Raw genomic sequence first — 23,285 nt, 5'->3', positions numbered from 1 at the left:
CAACCCATGCTTGCCGTAAAAGGCGACTATGCTTGTCGTAAAAGGCGACTAACGGGATCGGGTGGTCAGGCTCGCTGACTTGGTTGATGCATGTCATCGATCTCAATTGCGTGGATCGATGCTCAAGATATTAATCACTGGATTGTCTGGTCCAGACTCGATTATTTACAGATCACCGTCATATAGCTGGAATATTGCTGAGTGCGGCGTTAAACATCAAACCAACCTCAATGAAGTATGAGATGCAAGTGATTAATATCCAGCAATATCAAGACGGGGATGGGACACCTGACATGGGCACTGCCTGACTGATTAATTCACGGTCATTCATCTCATAGCTGAAATACGTTGGTTGGTTGGTTTGTAGTTTAACTCCGCACTCAGCTATATTCCAGCAATATGACGGCGGTCTGTAACATAATCGAGTCTGGACGAGCAAATCTAGTGATTAATATCATGAGCATCGATCCACGCAAGTGGGTTACGATGACATGCATCAACCAACCAAGTTTCATTGCATCAATCATTATGCTAAACAGTTTTGTTCTATGAGGGCTTATCATATCATGGCATTAACATTATTTATTCTAAGGACTGACCGCCTCAATGGTCTATTGGTAGACCGTCCGACCGGAAAGCAGATGGTCTGGGGTTCGATCCCCGGTCGCATAATACCAAAAGACAATAAAAGATGGTAATTGTTAAGTGAAGGTGTGTATGTTGTTATCAATGTAAGTGAGTTTGTATGGTTTACGCAGATTTCAGCAATATTCCAGCAATACAAACAAATATAACTTAACAGGCTTTCCCGACGAATACGCTGGTGAATAGGCCACAGCAACCTATGCAAGTCGAACGAGGCGTCCAGCTGGGGCAGGTGGTCAGACTTGGTTGCGCGGTTGAATGCGTGTCATCACACCCCTACGACCTTGGACGTTGCTGATGATATCAATCAATGGTTTGGATGTCCATTTTCATGCCGTCTTCACGTAGCGGGACGTCACTGAATGTGGCATTAATAAACAAAGAATAAAGAAAACGCATCGTGGGTTATTACCAGATACGTTACAGAGAACGTTCAGCTTTTCACTAAGCCAAGACTCCAGCTGTACTCCAGCTGTTCTATCGACGTAAATGAGAACTGGATTGTCTGGTCCAGACTCGATTACTAGCATTTACAGACCGCTGCCAATGTAGCTGGAAGATTGCAAACAAACAAACAAACAAACAAACAAACGCAAAATGTGCTGAAGTTTCTTATGTCGCGTCAGACATAGCAAACTCTAGACTATGGCGCCGGCAACCTGGGCTGACATAGTAGCCATTGAAGAGAGTATGGCAGGTTCAACAAAAAGACATATTTACTCAGTCGTAGGCCTTTGGCAATTTTCAGTATGACATGCATGCGCATTTTCACCAAAAAGTTTGTTTATAAAAACACACACACACGTATATAATATCTATATCACATTCAATATTGTAATTGATTTCAGGTATTTCTTACCTTAATAATTTTGTTTAGACAATCTAGGAATAAAACAGTTCGATATGACATTATTTCTAATATCTCTATACAGGATGCAAATAAGTAAGACATGAATATAGACCAGTCAGTCCAGTGATTGACATCATGAGCACCGATCTACGCAAATGGGTTACGATGACATGCATCAACCAACCAAGTTTCATTGCATCAATCATTATGCTAAACAATCTTGTTCTATGAGGGCTTATCATATCATGGCATTAACATTATTTATTCTAAGGACTGACCGCCTCCATGGTCTATTGGTAGAGCGTCCGACCGGAGAGCAGATGGTCTGGGGTTCGATCCCCGGTCGCATAATACCAAAAGACGTTAAAAGATGGTACATGTTTTTACCCTGTCTGGCGCTCGGCGTTAAGGGGCTGGAAACAAGGACTGGTCGGATCGAAGTCAGTATACAGTGTCTGAGTGGGGTATTAATGTTAAAATGCGGCATGGTATCTCAGTGTGCTACCGCAATCAATCGGCATCAGTCCGGACTAGTACAAGCAGCCACACACACATACACACACACACACGTGCATGCACGTCGCTATATAAGTGCAAAAATTTTGGACGCGACGTTAAATCCCATTTCACCTCATCTATTCTGAGGACGTCACAAACATTAATGATAAAAAATGTATTTGAATTTAGTTTAAACAAATATTTGTCACGAATGTAGTCAATAAACACATAATTTAATGCAACTACAGATATACACGTGTAACATACTATGTTTTCTTTAACAATCTCCATGATGTTCATGTAACCATAAACTTATCTTTTGATACATATTTGTCAAGACATCATCCTGATTCAGAAATCCCACACTTGACAGATACGTTGCAATTAAATGTGTATAATCTTATAATCATTTTGGCCCTTGACGGTATATTGGATATCAGAACTATTTATAGTCTTCTTTTACTTACGGGGTCATCACTGAGTCGATCATGCTGGGTATAAACCATGCACATTTTGCTATGTCGCACAAACATTTGCTGTTCGTGTAGTCAATATTTGGCTATCAACTTAAATATGTTTGAATAAACGTTATATTTGTGCTGTGACCACATCTTGGGCATATGTGTGTGTTGTAGAAAGTGTGGAAACAATATGTCAGAATGTGAGGCCAACAGACAAGCCGTTGTCCAGGTCAATGCCATTGATCCTACAAGTGGGTTTTAGGGGCGTAAATATATCCTTCGCGAACACCTGGTTCGTCTGCCAGTTGTTTTCACGGCTCTTTTGCCTTTGACGCTCAATGGAATATTTTCGGCGGATAATCGATACTGGTTATCCTCAGACCTTGATGTTTCATATCTGCCTGGATGAATATGCATTTTTTTTTTTGTTCAAAAACGGAATATTTGTATACCAACTGTCCGTGTTATATATATTTACTTACCTATATCTGGGGAGAATATTAACCGAAAGCAAACATTTTTTTCAAAACTACTGCCTTACGTTTCATCACAGACTATCGCAAACTCCGTGAAAGCGAAAATATAAATAGTAAATATAATTTACACATGAAAATGTTTTGTTTTGTTTAACACTGCTTTCAGCAATATTCAAGCTATAACGGCATCCTGTCCATAAATGACTCAGGATCAGACAATCCAATCGTTGAGTAATGAGGGGTGGTCGGGAAGCCTAGTGGTTAAAGCGTTCGCTCGTCATGCCGAAGACCCGGGCTCGATTCCCGACATGGGTACAAATTGTGAAGCCCATTTTTGGTGTCCCCGGCCGTGATATTGCTGGAATATTGCTAAAAGCGGCGTAAAACCATACTCACTCACTCACTCACTCACTCCCATTGAGCAATGCTCCGCGTCCTGTGCGCGCGATAACAGGCAACCAACCAAGCTTGACCACCCGATCCTGTATGTCACTTCGTATGACAAGCATCAGTTACTGGGGCCTATACTATCCCAGGATATCCACGGGTAACAATAAATGGAAACAGAAGCATAATCGTCCATAAATTGTTTTCGGTGATTAGGTTTCTGTGAAACGCTGGCACAGTAACTTCCAATCACTCTCAAACCGCTTACCCCAACTACAGCCATCCAGTCTGTGGTGTGTAGATAGTTTAGACTTGTATTCAATTTTCTTTTCGCTATTCAACCACTTCATTTGGGTAGGTAGATCAAATTTTGATATTAATTTAGGTTTCATTTCAATATCAACACCCCTCCAATCAAATAACTAAATAAACACAATGCTGCCTCAACAAGGCTTCAAAAGCTCGGAACTGCTGTTCAAGAAATATACCATATTTACACATACTAAAAAATAATGATTACCAGACAACTGTTATTGGAAGTAACTTTTATTAGCTCCATATTTGTTTACGCGTTCAATTTGTTCACGCCGTACTAAATTCAAAAACATGATCTCCTGTTTACCAAGCAAGTCACAATCATACAGCGTGATGTTAAAGTCACCATGCCAGTCATTTGCCCCGAATGACAGCAGTTTTGTCGTGGTATTCCTTGCATTACAAAGCTCCGTGACTTTCGAGTTTAAACCTTTGAAGTATTGAAGCTCGTTGTGAAAATCTGGCCCTTCTGACACAATCTGTTCCTCAAGTCTTGTAAGATAATGATCATACAGAATACGATCAAGAGCGAGAAAAGGTTTGATATCCTCGGAGCTAGCATTCATTGCGACAGCTTTGTGTTCATGCGCATTTATTGTCAGAAATATCACATCTTCCATGGACCACTTTAGTAACCTACGCAAGAGCACCAGTGACTCGTAAAACATCTCCGACACCATAACTAAGTGGAACTGCTGATCAAGTTTTTCTAGATACGTTTCGAACTTTGAAATGTTTCTATAGTCCTTGGTAGGAAAGCCAAAATCCCTTGCCATCGCGTTATTAGTAAAGGATCTATGTCCCCACTTTGATTCAAAGGCTGCGATATCATCGAGGTAGGTTTGGAACGGGTCCAAACCTCCAACCTGCCTCAAGATCGGATAGTGTAAAAGGTTCCGGTAAAAATTAAACGCCGAGTACATTCTTTTAAAAGGTTCTCGAACTATGGCGATATACTTTGTGTCTGGTGGAAGGAAACGAGAGAATTGTTTTTTGTTGAATCTACGAACATGGTTGCAAAGAATATCATACCCGGACATGGCGGGTGGAGGGACAAGTGATATAACTCCTTTTCGTTGAATCATATGAATGTAGTTACTTTTAGTGGGGAGAACAAAATTAAGTTCCCTTTTATAACCGAACCTATAAAAGATATTAAGCATGGTGGAACTGGCACATTTGTGGACCTTCAAGAAAGCAATATGGCGAACCTCTGACGAATATCGACGATGGTCTTGGTGGGCATCTTCTGCTATCTTCTTCGGTTTGGCTTCAATTTCACTGGCTGCTGCACCGTGTGTAATAGTACTGGTTCCTTGGTTCCGGATATAACAGTTGGTGTCAGACGTTGGAATGTTGATATTCCTTTTAAATGCTTCTCCGAAATTACCGTAGGTTACACTGACGACAACGATGACGGCAACAATGGAAGCTCGGAGAAACATCCTGAAACATTGATAACGTCGTATCATCTTACAGTCATGTTATGTCATGTCTTTATGAGGACAAAGTGGTGACGAGACAGAGAGATCTATTATACTCCTGTCTCGGGATGTGGGATATTGGATATAGGTTTGGGCTTCATTATTTTTCGGAAACAGTTTGAAAACATCGATACATGGATGATATTTTGCATACATCCTTAATGTATAGAAATGTAGCTGAAGTCCCGAAGCTAGCTTTCAGATTGATACATTTCACAAAGTTCCAGAATTGCCTGATGCTTTTGGACATGGTGCATTTACTGGTTATCCGAATGGGATTAGCTATAGGTACATTGGTTTCAGAATCTGCAAGGAATACAAGGATGACATAGTAGTATGGGATAACTATACTCTCCAAAGCGGAGAAAAAAAGCGAATGATTTCATAAATACAAAGAGGTTTTGGTAATGGATGGACAAGAAAATGGAAGGCCTTGGTGTAACATGGCCAATGACAGAACATGTTGGCGGTGTATTGGGTGAAAAGAAGGGGGTGTTCTTTGCGATGACTTGTTCAATAATAGGCCATACCCCACGATTAGTCAAACATTCGTTTATACGGCGTGGCATGGTCCGAATCAATTTTCCAGTTTTTCCAGTTTTGACCATTCCTCTCGCAACGCCTGGCCAACTTCGGCTAACGTAGCGTGTGGCCTTTGACTTTGGCATACACGTCTCCCGATCACGTCCAAGACGTGATCTATGCGGGAATGGTCAGGACTCATAGCTGGCCATTGCATTCTGGTGATGTTTTGCTGCTGGAGTTACGATATGTGCACGGTAGATACGAGCGTTTTCAGGCGTCAGCATGGACTAGCATGGCGCCTAAAGGGCACCGCTATTGACAGCTTTTGGTAGTACTGTCCAGTGACCCTTCCATTGACAATAGACCCGTGAGGATCGGGTGCAGAATAGGTTTTGAGCAACCCATGCTTGCCGTAAAAGGTTACTATGCTTGTCGTAAGAGCGACTAACGGGATCAGGCTCGCTGACTTGGTTGATGCATGTCATCGATCCCATTTGCGTGGATCGATGCTCATGATATCAATCACTGAATTGTCTGGTCTAGACTCGATAATTTACAGACCGCCGTCATATAGCTGGAATATTGCTGAGTGTGGCGTTTAACAACAAACCAACCAAATCCATAGACAATATGCAGTGGTGTTCTGTTGTTCGTAGTGATCCCGCCCATGTCATTATAGACCTGTCCCCAAAGCTGTCATGTCGCCTCACGTTGACATTCGCATCACATTCGTTTGGACGCCTCCTGACCTATCCACGCCTATCCAGAAGGTCCAGGGTGAATATAGTCTGATCTGAAACATTTCACGCGACCATCGGTGATTCCCTTAGATTCTACGTTCTAAACAACATTGGCGTCGGCACGCGGTCGCCGAGCATGCAGACGATTTCTAATCGTATTTTCAGTAACCTTCCCTCCGGGGGCCTGACGCAAGTTTACAGCGATTTGATTGGCTGTGTTGGGGGCTCTGTTTCTCAAAGCCTGGTTTCTGATTACCCTATCCTGGGGTTTTGTTCTTTACCAAGGGCGCCTGTACGGAGCCGATCTGTAACATTTTGCGTTTGCAGAAACCTGTTCTAAAGTCTGCATATAACTGACGGAAACACATTGAACATATTGGCAACCTCTCGCTGAATGCCACCAGATCAGTTTGAAGCATGCCAGTAGCCCTAAGGCGTTCATCACGCTGTAGAAGACGCATTCTCAATCTGATACTGCATTGAAGCAACAGTAGAAAGAGTACACGTGTTACTATGGATAATGAAAATCAACAATACTAATGGATAAGAGCGGTTTGACAACCTTTCACTGAAGTTTTAAATTGCCCCTACCCACGTGCACGGAGGAATTGCATGGTTCACACGAAATGTTTCGGGCGTGTTGGGGCAGTCATTTGGTCAATGAGACAATAAGTCACTGTGTGATGCATTTCAGGTGTCTTACAGGTCCGGGTCATAGTCTCACGAACATCGGCTCAACATCGGCTCAACATCACTCTCACTGACACCAGGTCAGTCTCTGGTGAACATGAGGTCATTGTCTGACTGATACTAGGTCAGTCTGGTGAACATGAGGTCATTGTCTGACTGACACCAGGTCAGTCTCTGGTGAACATGAGGTCATTGTCTGACTGACACCAGGTCAGTGTCTGGTGAACATGTGGTCATTGTCTGACTGACACCAGGTCAGTCTCTGGTGAACATGAGGTCATAGTCTGACTGACACCAGATCAGTCTCTGGTGAACATGAGGGCATTGTCTGACTGACACCAGGTCAGTCTGGTGAACATGAGGTCATTTTCTGACTGACACCAGATCAGTCTCTAGCGAACATGAGGTCATTGTCTGACTGACACCAGGTCAGTCTCTGGTGAACATGAGGTCATTGTCTGACTGATACTAGGTCAGTCTGGTGAACATGAGGTCATTGTCTGACTGACACCAGGTCAGTCTCTGGTGAACATGATGTCATTGTCTGACTGACACTAGGACAGTCTCAGGTGAACATGAGGTCATTGTCTGACTGACATCAGGTCAGTCTCTGGTGAACATGAGGTCATTGTCTGACTTACACCAGGTCAGTCTCTGGTGAACATGTGGTCATTGTCTGACTGACACCAGGTCAGTCTCTGGTGAACATGTGGTCATTGTCTGACTGACACCAGGTCAGTCTCTGGTGAACATGAGGTCATAGTCTGACTGACACCAGATCAGTCTCTGGTGAACATGAGGGCATTGTCTGACTGACACCAGGTCAGTCTGGTGAACATTAGGTCATTTTCTGACTGACACCAGATCAGTCTCTAGCGAACATGAGGTCATTGTATGACTGACACCAGGTCAGTCTCTGGTGAACATGAGGTCATTGTCTGACTGATACTAGGTCAGTCTGGTGAACATGAGGTCATTGTCTGACTGACACCAGGTCAGTCTCTGGTGAACATGATGTCATTGTCTGACTGACACTAGGTCAGTCTCAGGTGAACATGAGGTCATTGTCTGACTGACATCAGGTCAGTCTCTGGTGAACATGAGGTCATTGTCTGACTGACACCAGGTCAGTCTCTGGTGAACATGTGGTCATTGTCTGACTGACACCAGGTCAGTCTCTGGTGAACATGTGGTCATTGTCTGACTGACACCAGGTCAGTCTCTGGTGAACATGAGGTCATAGTCTGACTGACACCAGATCAGTCTCTGGTGAACATGAGGGCATTGTCTGACTGACACCAGGTCAGTCTGGTGAACATTAGGTCATTTTCTGACTGACACCAGATCAGTCTCTAGCGAACATGAGGTCATTGTCTGACTGACACCAGGTCAGTCTCTGGTGAACATTAGGTCATTGTCTGACTGACACCAGACCATTGTCTGATGAGACAATAGGTCACTCTCTGATGCACTTCAGGTCGCTGTCTTACAGGTTCCAGGTCATTGTCAAACGAAAATGGGGTAAACATCGCACTGACAACAGGACATTATCAGTTGAGACTACGAGAACGAGTTTGACAAATACAATGTATGATATAGCGAGTTGAGTGAATGTTGTTTCACGCTGTATTTAGCAAATGTTCCAGTGATACAATCTTAGTTATCGATACTGGGCCACAGAAGCCAGAGGTGGATATGAGCAACCTCACGTGCCATCAGGGTATGGCATAACCGTCAACATCCCGACCCAATTTACTCCTTACTTTCATGGAAGTAAGTGCTGGGGACGTACTTAATCCAGGCAGAAACAAAGATTTCGACTATAGTTCCAAGATCACGACTGTTTATTCTGTTGAAGGGTGGTTGTTATGCATAGATCTAATCACATTTCAGGCCATGTCAGAACAACCTTTCGCGAACTTGACCGACCAATGACATGACTATATAACAAGAAGTCTACAAAAGAAATTTGACAATCGGAAAGCAGCTTTCTCGTGCTATACGGCACTAGATTCAAACTGGCGACTTCCATTCCAGACTACGCTTTGGAAAATATTTCACACAGTTCTCCATTCAAAATTTTAAAACTGGATGACCGTGATTGTCTGACAATATGGGCTATGGAAAGTCACTTCTGTTCAAATGTTTACCCCATTGAACCGAGTGTGATTTCGACGGAACTCATAACGGAATACCCTCGGTCGGAATACCTGTGTTCACCTTTGTGAAGTTGCATGTTAAGAAAACACATTCCGAATGTCACGAATACTGATATTTTAAAAAACAGCCCAACTCAGCACGTCAATTATTCTCATTATTTCTTGTTTGTTAAAAACTGAATTATGTAATGCAAAATTAAATGATTATTGTGGATGAAATTTCTCTTTTTCACCAACCGTCTCTTACATTAAAAAAAGTGGGCACGGGTGGCCCATTCGTCTTAGGCGCCGTGATTCGCTGTGCAGAGTTGCGTCCCTTGTATACGCCAGAAACCTATGACTATGGGTTCGAATCCCCGTTCGCCCAAATTGTGTTTCTAGCTTTGTCAGCACCATATAGTCTGGTCATTTTGTAATTTAACCTCAAGAAAATTGCAACAGAATATTTTACGACTGTTTCCTTTTTATTGAATGTATTTGAGTTTGTATAAAAAAGTCTACCAAAATCAACCTTCGGGAAAATGGTTAATTCCCGCATCAGAAAAGATCAAAACCAACGAGGAGAATATGGCATCTACGGTTCACCGTACATCAAGAAGAGCTCTCAAAGGGAGATAATTCGTAGTGATCCTGCTAATGCCTTGGAAAATATTCAGAAAAAAACAACGATAACGGAGCCGTATTATTTCATGGTAAGTTGACAAATACACATTTATTTAAAAATGAAATTAATAATGATGAAAATAATAGCAGTTGGCTTCCAATATACTTCTAACATGCCCATCAACCATAAATTGTGTAACGTCGTCTGCTATATAACTACGGCCGCACCAGCAGAGAACATGTGTGTTAAACACGACCGATAACCATATTCCTGTCTTTTATAAATTCAACCAATCTTGTTACAATTATTAGAAACATAATTATGTGAAAAATTAAATCGAAAAGTGGACCTTCCTTGATAAAATAAAAAATGTATGGAAGCCAATGAGTGACATGATGTATAATCATTTGCGTAATGCGTACGTAATTTGCAATTCATTAGATTCATTACGTTTTACAACCAATCTTGACAATATTGATATCGGAACAAGTTGCCTATTTCTAAAACACCCGATATTGACATTTCTCGTCTTGAGTGCATTTGTTTTATTGTTTAAAGTCACAAAATTAACTCTTTCAACCGGCTTGTAACTTTTTTTTGTCTAGGAAATTGGTGAAAAACGGAACCAGGAAAATTCAGCAAATGCAGATGTAATTACTTGAAATATATAAGAATTTAAACAACTTTACTCTAAGACATTTTTCTTCTTTCAGAATTACGGCTACCATACTGGAACGGCATGATCTCAGACAACAGCGCCAGTGGATTCTGTACTCCGTTTCTTGACTTGAAACTAAATTTGTAGCAGGAGTAGACCAAATTCTGTCCCCAAAGATTGTTTGTAATACAGCGAGGCACTTGTGTGTTTATTCGCCGAAGGCGCAGGTTCGATTCCCCACATGGGTGCAAAGCGTGAAGCCCATTTCTGGTGTCCCTCGGGGCAATCTCATTAAAATGAAATCTTTGTACTCGCTACCGCCAAACAAAGATCTGAGGACATCCCATTAGGAGTCGCGTCAGAACGACCTTTCATCCGACCAATCAGAGCGTCGCTTCATAGATCAGGAAAGGGACAGTCGGAAAGTGTTTTCTAATCATGCAACCACGAAATATTCTGATCAGTTTTTTTTAAAATCGAGAATACGTCAAAATATGTTTCGAAGCGTAGTCGCCAGTTTGAAACTAGTGTCGTTAAGCTCGACAAAGCTGCCTTCTGATCGGCTAATGTCGTTTTCTTGTCAGTCATTTCATTGGTCGGTCAAAATTCGAGAAAGGTCGCTCTCACGTGACCCGTAATGGGATGTCGTCAGTCCTTTGTATAGCGGTAGCGAGAACTAAGATCTGATTTTAATGAGATTGCTCTTGGGGGCATGGGTGGCCAAATCGTCTAAGGCGCCGCGATTTGCTGAAACCCCAGAAACCTATGATTGTGGGTTCGAATCCCGGTTCGCCCCGATTACGTTTCTAGGTGTGTCAACACCATACCCGTGCTCGTGGGTTTCACCGAAGAGGTAAACGTCTTAGACCTGCATCACTTCGGGTTTTCCTTCCACATTAAGCTGACACATCGTGATATAACTGGAATAATGTCAAAAGCGGCGACAAACCCAACTCACTCACTCACTCAGGTGTCCCCCGCCTTGATATAACTGGAATATTGCTAAAAGCGGCGTAAAACCATACTCACTCACTCACTTGAGCGTTTGCCATATTGCTATGCTATGCAATAGTCTATGATTATCTTGTACTGATACTCAAATTGAATAGATTCGCTCACTAAAATAAACGAATCTATAGTCAGTTTAGCCTGTGTTCACTCAGCGTATCAGCGACAGAAATAGATAACCGGCTGACATGAGTTTCGCCGGGGCCCCTTTCACCAAAATTGACTATAGTCGGCCAACTACCCATGCGTTACCAAGTTCCAGTTCTTTATGATATTAACAGATTTATTTCCATAAAGTGGAGGGGTTTGCAAACAAACAAATTTTGCTTATCTGAATGCCTCTCCCAAACATGATACACATACAAATTACAATGTATTAAAGTGATATGAGAAATAGCATACATGATATAATTGACATTAAAGATGATTATTGTTCTGTAAGTGTTTTATTACTGGATTATCTTTTGAAACTACAGCTACGTTATATTATTTACATCTAGCACAACAACATCACAGTATCATATATACTTGCCGTAAAAGGCGACTACTAACGGGATCGGGTGGTCAGTATCGCTGACTTGGTTGATGCATGTCATCGATCCGCACTGCGTGGATCGATGCTCATGATGTCAATCATTGGATTGTCTGTCCCAGACTCGATTATTTACTGGCCGCCGTCATATAGCTGCAATATTGCTGAGCGCGGCATTATACAACAACAAAAAATTTAACTTCTGAAATATGCAACCAATATACTTACTTAACGAATGAGTGTTCAACTATCAGTAGTTGAAAATGAGAATCGGAGTTTATAAAAGTTGGGATTTATACGACAATAGTTTGGTAATAATTTTCTTTCAAATCTTAAACATGTATACTGGAACATATGATATTCATCTCCCCACGTACGCGAGTCTCAATCTAAGGAACATTCTGCCACGCCCCGTTTCTACGGACAAAATAGTATTTCTTGTACGAAATTGTAAAACTTGTATTGAAGGACTCTTGACTTATCAAAATCATCCATTGTCTTTTGAATTATATAAACGTCAAAACTTGCATCCAAATAACATAAAGTAGCAAATATTTCAGTTGGAGGCTTGGAGGCTTGCTCATTGTTACCTCAGACTGTCACTGGCTACAATTATTAATGGCTTTGTATGAATGCGCCCCCCCCCCCCCCCCCCCCCCCCCCCACACACACACACACACACAATTAGGTGATTTCTTCCACAATTAGTACATTAAGTTCTTAAAATGATATATTATCTTACATTTGAATATAATGTGTATGACTTCATTCCAATATTTGAAAATCTATGGCAACATTTAACTTAACTTGACCTTGAACTATTATAATGAATAACATTGTCCCTGTGATATTTTTTATGAAGTAAATAAAAGTTGTATATCCAGATTGTTCTTTAATTTAGTTATATTAGAAAGAAAACTATGATAAATTTCAATCTCTTCCTTCCTACAAATATCCAAGAATACGAAAATACGAATTATATAGGCCTACGTCTTGTGACCTTGAGAAAGGTCATTCCCATGAGTTGATTTTGGTAGACTTTTTTTTCCTGAAAGCTGACATGCTACCAAATAACATAAAGTATGAATTAATTCTGTTGCAATTTTCTTGAGGTTGGCCCTTTTTTTCGACCAAAATGACCAGACTAATACCCGTGCTCGTGGGTTTCACCGAAGTGGTTAATGTCTGAGACCTGCATCACTTCGGGCTTTCATCCCACATTAAGCTGACACGCTGTGATATAACTGTAATACTGTTAAAAGCGGCATTAAACCCATCTCACTCACTCACTCACTATCCCAAAGAAAATTCTGATCCTACCTGAAGACAACCATTTTCCGTTTAGAGCACCGCATACTGTGGCTGGGAGGGTTAACCTCACGATCTAAAATAACGAAAAATACATTCATTTCTTAATGATAGATTACGACATCATCGATTTGCAGGGACAGGGTCGACTTAAAATAATGAAAGAAGTTGGAATCGCTAAGTTTATACCGTCTTCATTTATAATATATTACTCAGTTTATATCGCTTTACCTCACTCGTATCATGAGTATCGCGTCATCATTACAAATGTATATTTTGAAACGTTGTGAGGTACCATTAACAACATTATACGCCGACAAAACGTTTGATTGACCTTGGCAATTAAAGCAAAGGTCAGATTGCGTGTCACGTATGAGTGGTTCGTCCTTGCTTTTGTTCGTTTATATACTGAACCGCAAAAAAGTCACCCCACGTAACATTGCATGTAAAGCTGTCATTAAATATCTGGGTAATTTTTGTCAAAGTTTCTAAAATTTGTCCGGAAAAATGAAATTTGGTGATAAAAAACCCCAAAGCAGATGACAATAAAACCGATCGCCCAAACGCCATGGCCATGGTAACCCGATTCACGTGAGTTCCGTGCAAATTGAAATTCACATGCGTTCCCCCATTTCTTGCCATATGAAAATCCACCCAGATCGGATAACATTCATTCGTTATTGAATTGCTACCACATGCCAAGATTGACAAGAAATCAGCGACACCAATCCCTTGGACGATTGCAAGCTGGAAAAACCGCCCGGCAAGTAGCCAATGCATTTCAAGTCCACGTAAGGATCATATACAGGCTCCAGCAACGGTACCACACCACTAACACTACAGATGACTGACCACGTAGTGGAAGACCAAGGGTCACCACCGGACGCCAGGATCGTCAGATTGTACGACAGTATCTTCAAGATCGCTTTGTTACTGCTACTGAAACAGCGCTCGACAGACCACTGGGACACACCAGCGACACATTAGTGCGGACACCGTGCGTCGACGATTGGCGAGCAGACACCTCCACTGTCACAGGCCACACCGAGGACCCATTCTGACACCATGTCATCGCCGGGACCGTCTTCAGAGGGCAACACAACACCAGCATTGGCCCCAGATGGCAGAGAGAGTCTGGTGGCGCCGTGGAGAACGTTATTCGGATGCTTGTGTTGTTGAGAGAGACTCGTGGGATGGTCCGAGCATCATGGTGTGGGATGGAATTGGTCTTGCACAAAGGGTCGACTCTGTGGTCATTGGTCCAGGGAGAGGCAATGGTGTCACAGCAGCTCGGTACATTGATCAACTCTTGAGACCACACGCCATGCCTTATTTGGCACGTCCCCGCAACCACGAGTTTCAGCATGATAACGCCCGAGCCCCACACTGCGAGAGCAACAAGAGACTTAACAACAGTCCCGATTTAAATCCCATTGAGCAACTGTGGGACGAGATTCAAAGACGGCTGAATGACATCCGATAAAGGCCGACAACTGCAGCTGAACTGCATCAGAGTGTGGGCTCAAGTGCCTATGGCCTTCATCAACCGCCTCATCCATTTCATGTATCGACGTTGCACGTCAGTCACAAATGCACATGGCGGACACACGAGATACTGACTTGTGATGCCATTTTCTCAGACTTGTGTTGTGTTTCACTTTAAGAACATTTGACACTTTAATTTCGACCTTGGTGACCAGTTTTGCCAAGTTTCATCTTTTTAATATGTCTCAAAGTATGCTTCCAGTGTTTGAACATATAAGGTTTCTCATATATCAATCTATGGTAACCTTTCTTTTGCTTTTTAGTATAGTTGAGTTGGGAAGATTTTTTCTTAAATACTCCTCGTGGATATCTTCATTTCAGTAGAAAATCTGTTGTTAGATCTGAAAGTATACTGAACAACAAAAGTTCCGGTGACATTGAATAAGATTTAATGCAAAGTTATGTTTTTTCACCAAATCTGAAACAATTTCGGTTTGCAACAGATAAAAGACTCCTTTAAGTATTCAAATGGTTTTATTAGCCATACTGACTTCAGAAAATGCGTAATTTCATTAAAAAAACATTAACATGCCAAAATGTCAATTTACAAATCAAAAGCGTGTGTGTCCAACTCTGGTTGCGATGCAAGCATCACATCTTCGTCTCATGGAATGGACCAGGCGTCTCACAAAGTCCTTTATGATATCTGTCCATATCTGCTGCAGCATATTTCAAGGTCCTGGAGTGTCTGTTGAACACGTGGTTGACGTCGAAGGCGCCGATCCATCTCATCCCACGTGTGCTCGATTGGTGAGAGATCAGGGGAGCGAGACGGCCAGGGGATGACATTCACGTTGTTTTGTTGAAGAGAACTCCGAACAAGTCGAGCAATATGAGGCCGGGCGTTGTCGTGTTGAGGTAATGCCTGGATCATGACGACGCAAAAACGGTAGAACAGCAGGGCCGATGATCTCGTCGCGGTGGCGCTGTCCATTGAGATTTCCCTCTGCCACTATCAAACGGGTCCTCTGTCTTGCTGTAATCCCACCCTATACCATAACGCTGCCGCCCCCGAACCGATCTTCTTCCATGACACAATGATTGACGTAACGTTCACCTCGACGTCGTTACACTCGAATCCGTCCATCGCTGTGGCTGAGGTGAATACGATGCCAACGTTGCCATAAACACCAAATGGTGTTTCTGTAGACGTTAAATTGTCTTGCAACATCACGTTGACTCGATCCTGCTTCAAGCATACCAATGGCTGGCAGACGCTCATTTTCGGACAGGCGCGGCATTTCGTAATGTTGAATAATTTAGTAATTTTGTTGTTTTTCTTAGTGGTTGTTGTCAGCACGATGCTAAACAATGCAATGAAATCCCGTTAACGCACATGTTTTTACATCCATTCGTGGGTAGTGAAATGCAAGGGGCTTTCATAAAAGTCAACTTTTGCATGGAATGCATGCTTTTCTGTAGTAGCTGCGTTTTTGTGACTTGATTCCATACGTGTACTATGATATTGAAAACCAAGCTTTACTTGTTTGAAAAATACACTAAAATATTGGTGTCACAGGAACTTTTGTTGTTGAATATATTTAAACACATGTATGAAACTACATACAGTGAGCAACAGTTAATCCGGAATGTGACGCTCTCTGTGAGATGTCCGAAATAGCAAATTTCCGGAATATTGATTAAACTAACTGGTTCATTAAACGTTATCTTTCATTAAAATCTTATTATTTCATAATGTGATGTCGGCATTACTAAGTCGTGATGAAAATGTCATTAACTAATGATATTTTACGTGTAAAAGGCCGCCTCCCCAGTTTACTGGATAGAGCGCCTGCACGGAGAGAGATGTCCGAAATAGCAAATTTCCGTAATATTGATTAAACTAACGGGTTCTTTAAACGTTATCTTTCATTAAAATCTTATTATTTCATAATGTGATGTCGGCATTACTAAGTCGTGATGAAAATGTCATTAACTAATGATATTTTAAGTGTAAAAGGCCGCCTCCCTAGTTTACTGGATAGAGCGCCTGCACGGAGAGAGATGTCCGAAATAGCAAATTTCCGTAATATTGATTAAACTAACGGGTTCTTTAAACGTTATCTTTCATTAAAATCTTATTATTTCATAATGTGATGTCGGCATTACTAAGTCGTGATGAAAATGTCATTAACTAATGATATTTTAAGTGTAAAAGGCCGCCTCCCCAGTTTACTGGATAGAGCGCCTGCAAGGAGAGAGATGTCCGAAATAGCAAATTTCCGTAATATTGATTAAACTAACGGGTTCTTTAAACGTTATCTTTCATTAAAATCTTATTATTTCATAATGTGATGTCGGCATTACTAAGTCGTGATGAAAATGTCATTAACTAATGATATTTTAAGTGTAAAAGGCCGCCTCCCCAGTTTACTGGATAGAGCGCCTGCAAGGAGAGAGAAAGGGCAGAGGTCCGATCATGTTGTTTCCCTGCCTAAAACAAGGACTGGTCGGCTCGGAGTCAGTATACTGTGTGAGTTGGGTATTCATGTTAAACTGTGGCGTGGTATCTCAGTGGGCGTGTACTGTAAAACCGACATAAGCCCGGACCAGTACATGCATTGCAGACATAAAACAAGTGTGCATGCACGTCGCTATAGAAGTTCACTTATGTTGAACTCGACGTTAAAACCCTTTTCACAACACCTAACCAACCCGCGATCCTCTAGAATACTCAAATGTGCATTTTTTCGAACGTTGACCAACTCAGTCTCGCAATCGAAAGAGTCTTCACACTCTGTGTTCACTCTCGGTGCTACAGTCGTGTTCTGTGGTTGTACTGAAGTGTTCCCTCGCTGCACTACAGTCTTGTACCCTCTCTGCACTACAGTCGTGTACCCTCTCTACCCTACAGTCGTGTACCCTTGTACTGAAGTGTTCCCTCTCTGTGCTACAGTCGTGCTCTATGGTTGTACTGAAGTGTTCCTTCTCTACACTACATTCGTGTACCCTTGTACTGAAGTGTTCCCTCTCTACCCTACTGTCATGTACCCTTGTACTGAAGTGTTCACTCTCTGTGCTACAGTCGTGTTCTGTGGTTGTACTGAAGTATTCCCTCCCTATACTAGAGTCGTGTTCGCTCTCTGCACTACAGTCGTGTACCCTTGTACTGAAGTGTTCCCTCTCTACCCTACAGTCGTGTACCCTTGTACTGAAGTGTTCACTCTCTATGCTACAGTCGTGTTCTGTGGTTGTACTGAAGTATTCCCTCCCTATACTACAGTCGTGTTCCCTCTCTACCCTACAGTCGTGTACCCTTGTACTGAGGTGTTCCCTCTCTGTGCTACAGTCGTGTTCTGTGGTTGTACTGAAGTGTTCACTCCCTACACTACAGTCGTGTACCCTTGTACTGAAGTGTTCTCTCTCTGTACTACAGTCGTGTTCTGTGGTTGTACTGAAGTGTTCACTCCCTACACTACAGTCGTGTACCCTTGTACTGAGGTGTTCTCTCTCTGTACTACAGTCGTGTTCTGTGGTTGTACTGAAGTGTTCACTCCCTACACTACAGTCTCGTTCCCTCGTACTGAAGTGTTCTCTCTCTACACTACAGTCGTGTTCTGTTGTTGTACTGAAGTGTTCCCTCTCTACACTACAGTCGTGTACCCTTGTACTGAAGTGTTCTCTCTCTGTGCTACAGTCGTGTTCTGTGGTTGTATTGAAGTGTTCCCTCTCTACACTACAGTCTTGTTCCTTTGTACTGAAGTGTTCCCTCTCTACACTACAGTCTCGTTCCCTCGTACTGAAGTGTTCTCTCTCTACACTACAGTCGTGTTCTCTCTCTACACTACAGTCGTGTACCCTGGTACTGAGGTGTTCCCTCTCTGTACTACAGTCGTGTTCTGTGGTTGTCCTGAAGTGTTCCCTCTCTACACTACAGTCTTGTTCCCTTGTACTGAAGTGTTCCCTGTCTACACTACAGTCTCGTTCCCTCGTACTGAAGTGTTCTCTCTCTACACTACAGTCGTGTTCTCTCTCTACACTACAGTCGTGTACCCTGGTACTGAGGTGTTCCCTCTCTGTGCTACAGTCGTGTTCTGTGGTTGTCCTGAAGTGTTCCCTCTCTACACTACAGTCGTGTTCTCTCTCTACACTACAGTCGTGTACCCTTGTACTGAAGTGTTCTCTCTCTACACTACAGTCGTGTTCCATCTCTACACTACAGTCGTGTTCCCTCTCTACACTACATTCGTGTTCTGTGGTTGTACTGAAGTGTTCCCTCCCTATACTAGAGTCGTGTTCGCTCTCTGCACTACAGTCGTGTACCCTTGTACTGAAGTGTTCCCTCTCTACCCTACAGTCGTGTACCCTTGTACTGAAGTGTTCACTCTCTATGCTACAGTCGTGTTCTGTGGTTGTACTGAAGTATTCCCTCCCTATACTACAGTCGTGTTCCCTCTCTACCCTACAGTCGTGTACCCTTGTACTGAGGTGTTCCCTCTCTGTGCTACAGTCGTGTTCTGTGGTTGTACTGAAGTGTTCACTCCCTACACTACAGTCGTGTACCCTTGTACTGAAGTGTTCTCTCTCTGTACTACAGTCGTGTTCTGTGGTTGTACTGAAGTGTTCACTCCCTACACTACAGTCGTGTACCCTTGTACTGAGGTGTTCTCTCTCTGTACTACAGTCGTGTTCTGTGGTTGTACTGAAGTGTTCACTCCCTACACTACAGTCTCGTTCCCTCGTACTGAAGTGTTCTCTCTCTACACTACAGTCGTTTTCTGTTGTTGTACTGAAGTGTTCACTCCCTACACTACAGTCGTGTACCCTTGTACTGAAGTGTTCTCTCTCTGTGCTACAGTCGTGTTCTGTGGTTGTATTGAAGTGTTCCCTCTCTACACTACAGTCTTGTTCCTTTGTACTGAAGTGTTCCCTCTCTACACTACAGTCTCGTTCCCTCGTACTGAAGTGTTCTCTCTCTACACTACAGTCGTGTTCTCTCTCTACACTACAGTCGTGTACCCTGGTACTGAGGTGTTCCCTCTCTGTACTACAGTCGTGTTCTGTGGTTGTCCTGAAGTGTTCCCTCTCTACACTACAGTCTTGTTCCCTTGTACTGAAGTGTTCCCTGTCTACACTACAGTCTCGTTCCCTCGTACTGAAGTGTTCTCTCTCTACACTACAGTCGTGTTCTCTCTCTACACTACAGTCGTGTACCCTGGTACTGAGGTGTTCCCTCTCTGTGCTACAGTCGTGTTCTGTGGTTGTCCTGAAGTGTTCCCTCTCTACACTACAGTCGTGTTCTCTCTCTACACTACAGTCGTGTACCCTTGTACTGAAGTGTTCTCTCTCTACACTACAGTCGTGTTCCATCTCTACACTACAGTCGTGTTCCCTCTCTACACTACATTCGTGTTCTGTGGTTGTACTGAAGTGTTCACTCCCTACACTACAGTCTTGTTCCCTTGTACTGAAGTGTTCTCTCTCTGTGCTACAGTCGTGTTCTGTGGTTGTGCTGAAGTGTTCCCTCTCTACACTACAGTCTTGTTCCCTTGTACTGAAGTGTTCTCTCTCTACACTACAGTCGTGTTCCCTCTCTACACAACAGTCGTGTTCTGTGGTTGTACTGAAGTGTTCACTCTCTTCACAACACTCGTTTACCCTTGTGCTGAAGTGTTCTCTCTCTACACTACTGTCGTGTTCCCTCTCTACACTAGTCGTGTTCCCTCTCTACACTACACTCGTGTTCCCTCGTACTGAATTGTTCTCTCTCTACACTACAGTCGTGTTCCCTTGTACTGTAGTGTTCTCTTTCCGTGCTACACTCGTGTTCTGTGGTTGTACTGAATTGTTCACTCCCTACACTACAGTTGTGTACCCTTGTACCGAAGTGTTCCCTCTTTTCACAACACTCGTGTTCCCTCGTACTGAAGTGTTTTCTCTCTACACTGCAGCCGTGTCCCTTGTACTGTAGTGTTCCCTCTCCGTGCTACAGTTGTATTCTCTGTAAGTACTCAAGTGTTCCCTCTTGAGTGTTCCCCCGCGTGTTTACTTGCTGTACGGGTGTGTTTCTCCTCTATACTACAATACGCTGGATACCTCTCCGATACGGGAAATGACACCCGGGTCTTCAATTTGACGAAGAAAGGTTATTACATGCGGGCCATCACCCTCACATAAAAGGAAAATAACAAGAACGCACAGAAGGACCAACCTACCTTGCAACTTGAACCTTGCCGTTTTTGTTTGCATCACAATCGTTACTAATATCAAAACATTGCGTTGCTGCTGTAGCCCAATTGGACATGATGTGGAGCAACAGTGTCTATTTATCTGCCTGAGGTTGTAGCACGAAGACATGTGGCTAACAGATGTTGAATTCACTGTCCTAATCGTTATTCGTCAGCAGTTTTATCGAACACTTCTGTTTCTTCAAGAAGCGTGTACATTGTATACATGTAACAGTTATACATACAATTGGGATTACATTTTCTTAGTAAAGTACACATTCTAGTACTTTTTATGTGCAGTTCTATCGGGATTCGAACCCACATTCATTCATTGCTTATGACGATGCCAGTCAGTTATGGACTCAAAAATGGTGGCCATACAAGATTTATAAAACAGATGAACTTAATCTTTACAATCTATTGTTCCATGGGTGCCACATGGATCCCCTGGGTCAATGACATTGACGTTTGCCAATAGATTACTATCTGTTGATTATTTATATGCTATATAAAATATACATCTAAAATCACTTTTGCAGTTCTTTTTTGCAGATTATATAACACATAAAATACATATCAGAACTTTTAAATGCACTAACTGTAAAAAATTATATTGACCATGTTTTGATTAAAACATGTAGGTTATAAGGTAAGCCAATAGCTGAAAGAATACTACCGCCAGGATACGCTGATCACGGGTTCGAATCCAAGATTAGCTCCAACTGTGAATCTCGGTATGACAGGTCCTTTTCAAACATATTCGACCTGTTTCATTGTCATCCCATATCAACTGTAGCTGAAAATGATTCTCCTGTTTGCAGCCGCCCGATGACGTTGTTGCGTTGGGCTTATGTCAGTCATGGCATTTTTTTCGCTGTTAACTTGATGTAACATTATGCTGGCATGCAAAAGGAAACCCAAAGTTTTATAGCTCAACGATGTTGCATGTACATGTCGTAATGGTGTATCTCGGCGCCAGACTCTCGCGCGGTTGTGTTTTTGCAATTTACACACAAATCAATCCCATTCATGCAGATATATATAGCTGTAATACTGTTCATTTCATATTCTCACGGTGCATCATATATTCAGTTGGGGGTTATCACAGCATTTAAACAAATTAATAAATATTTAACATGAAAAAATGATATCAAGGATTAGAAGAGAAATCCAGACAACCGTAAAACAGAAACAAAAGAGGTTAATCAAATAAACCTTGATACACATACAACATACATGTAGGAGTGTATATTTGCGTTACATATAGATCGAAATATGGTTCATACAGGATTGTAAATGTATTCACGATAGTGTGTGTACATTGCATGTGCTTGCTCCAGCTGGATGCTGTGTTGTTCGATACATTATATACTTTCTTACTACATATTAAACACGTGGATTTGTTTCACACAGACTTTACAGCCTAGGTACCAACTAGAATATTGTCGAAATCATTTCCCATTGGCCAGATAATTGCTTTTGATGCCCAACCAAACTCTCTGGAAGATGTGATAGAGGATAAAATCATATCAAAATGAAAATGTGTCGAATCGCAACATCGACTTATCGCTGATAACGACAATTAAGACGTGAGTACTCCTGAACAAAGTCAAAGACAAAAGAAGTTTATTGTACAAAAGGCCTCCGGCCCATCTACAAGAGAGAGTTACGCATGTAGATACAATTATAAATGTTACACATTGGGACATATACGTTGTTTGATTAATTCATTTCTTTTGGCTAATGTGTGCTTAATATCTGAGAAAGATTTAATATATGAGAATTGATATTTGCCTTCAGAATAACTACAAAGGCGTTTATCGGTTACATTGATATCAAATAATCTTTTATATATTTCTTTCGAAGATCATTGTTAAATGGACAGACAAACACAAAATGAATTTAATTTTCTATCTCTTGTTTACATCATGGACAAAGTCTTCAGTTTTCCAATGAACAGTTTTCTTCCTTCATTTACAAATAGGTCTAGTAAACCAAGTCGATATTTAATGAAATGTTTTCTTAAGTTTTCCATAGTGAGTACTGATCAATATATACTCAACAAAAGTTCCTGTGACACCAATATTTTAGTGTATTCTTCAAACAAGTAAAGTTTGGTTTTCAATATTGTAGTACATGTATGGAATCAGGTCACAAAAACGCAACTGCTACAGAAAAACATGTGCGTTAACGGGATTCCATTGCATTGTGTAGCATCGTGCTGACAACAACC

At 42.0% G+C, this 23,285-nt stretch overlaps 2 protein-coding genes across 2 annotated transcripts; both read right to left on the bottom strand.

Annotated features, from left to right (window-relative positions):
* Window positions 1–3,334: 3,334 nt before the first annotated feature.
* LOC139446671 (galactose-3-O-sulfotransferase 2-like) lies at window positions 3,335–21,121 on the bottom strand. Its single transcript, XM_071227944.1, has 3 exons — window positions 21,041–21,121; window positions 13,353–13,416; window positions 3,335–5,078 (listed from the first exon to the last, which is right to left on the bottom strand). The coding sequence occupies exons 1-3, from the start codon at window positions 21,072–21,074 to the stop codon at window positions 3,848–3,850; spliced, it is 1,329 nt and encodes a 442-aa protein (XP_071084045.1). The 5' UTR covers window positions 21,075–21,121; the 3' UTR covers window positions 3,335–3,847.
* On the bottom strand, window positions 17,616–20,195 carry LOC139445240 (zinc finger CCCH domain-containing protein 13-like). Its single transcript, XM_071226379.1, has one exon. It carries the CDS (start codon window positions 20,193–20,195, stop codon window positions 17,616–17,618), a length of 2,580 nt encoding a protein of 859 aa, XP_071082480.1.
* Window positions 21,122–23,285: the final 2,164 nt, after the last annotated feature.

Source organism: Haliotis cracherodii, unplaced genomic scaffold, assembly GCF_022045235.1.
Source record: "Haliotis cracherodii isolate W230 unplaced genomic scaffold, xgHalCrac1.p SCAF_6, whole genome shotgun sequence".
Classification (NCBI taxonomy): Eukaryota; Metazoa; Mollusca; class Gastropoda; order Lepetellida; family Haliotidae; genus Haliotis; species Haliotis cracherodii.
The sequence above is the reverse complement of the archived record's forward strand: the minus strand, read 5'-3'. Positions and strand labels throughout refer to the sequence as shown.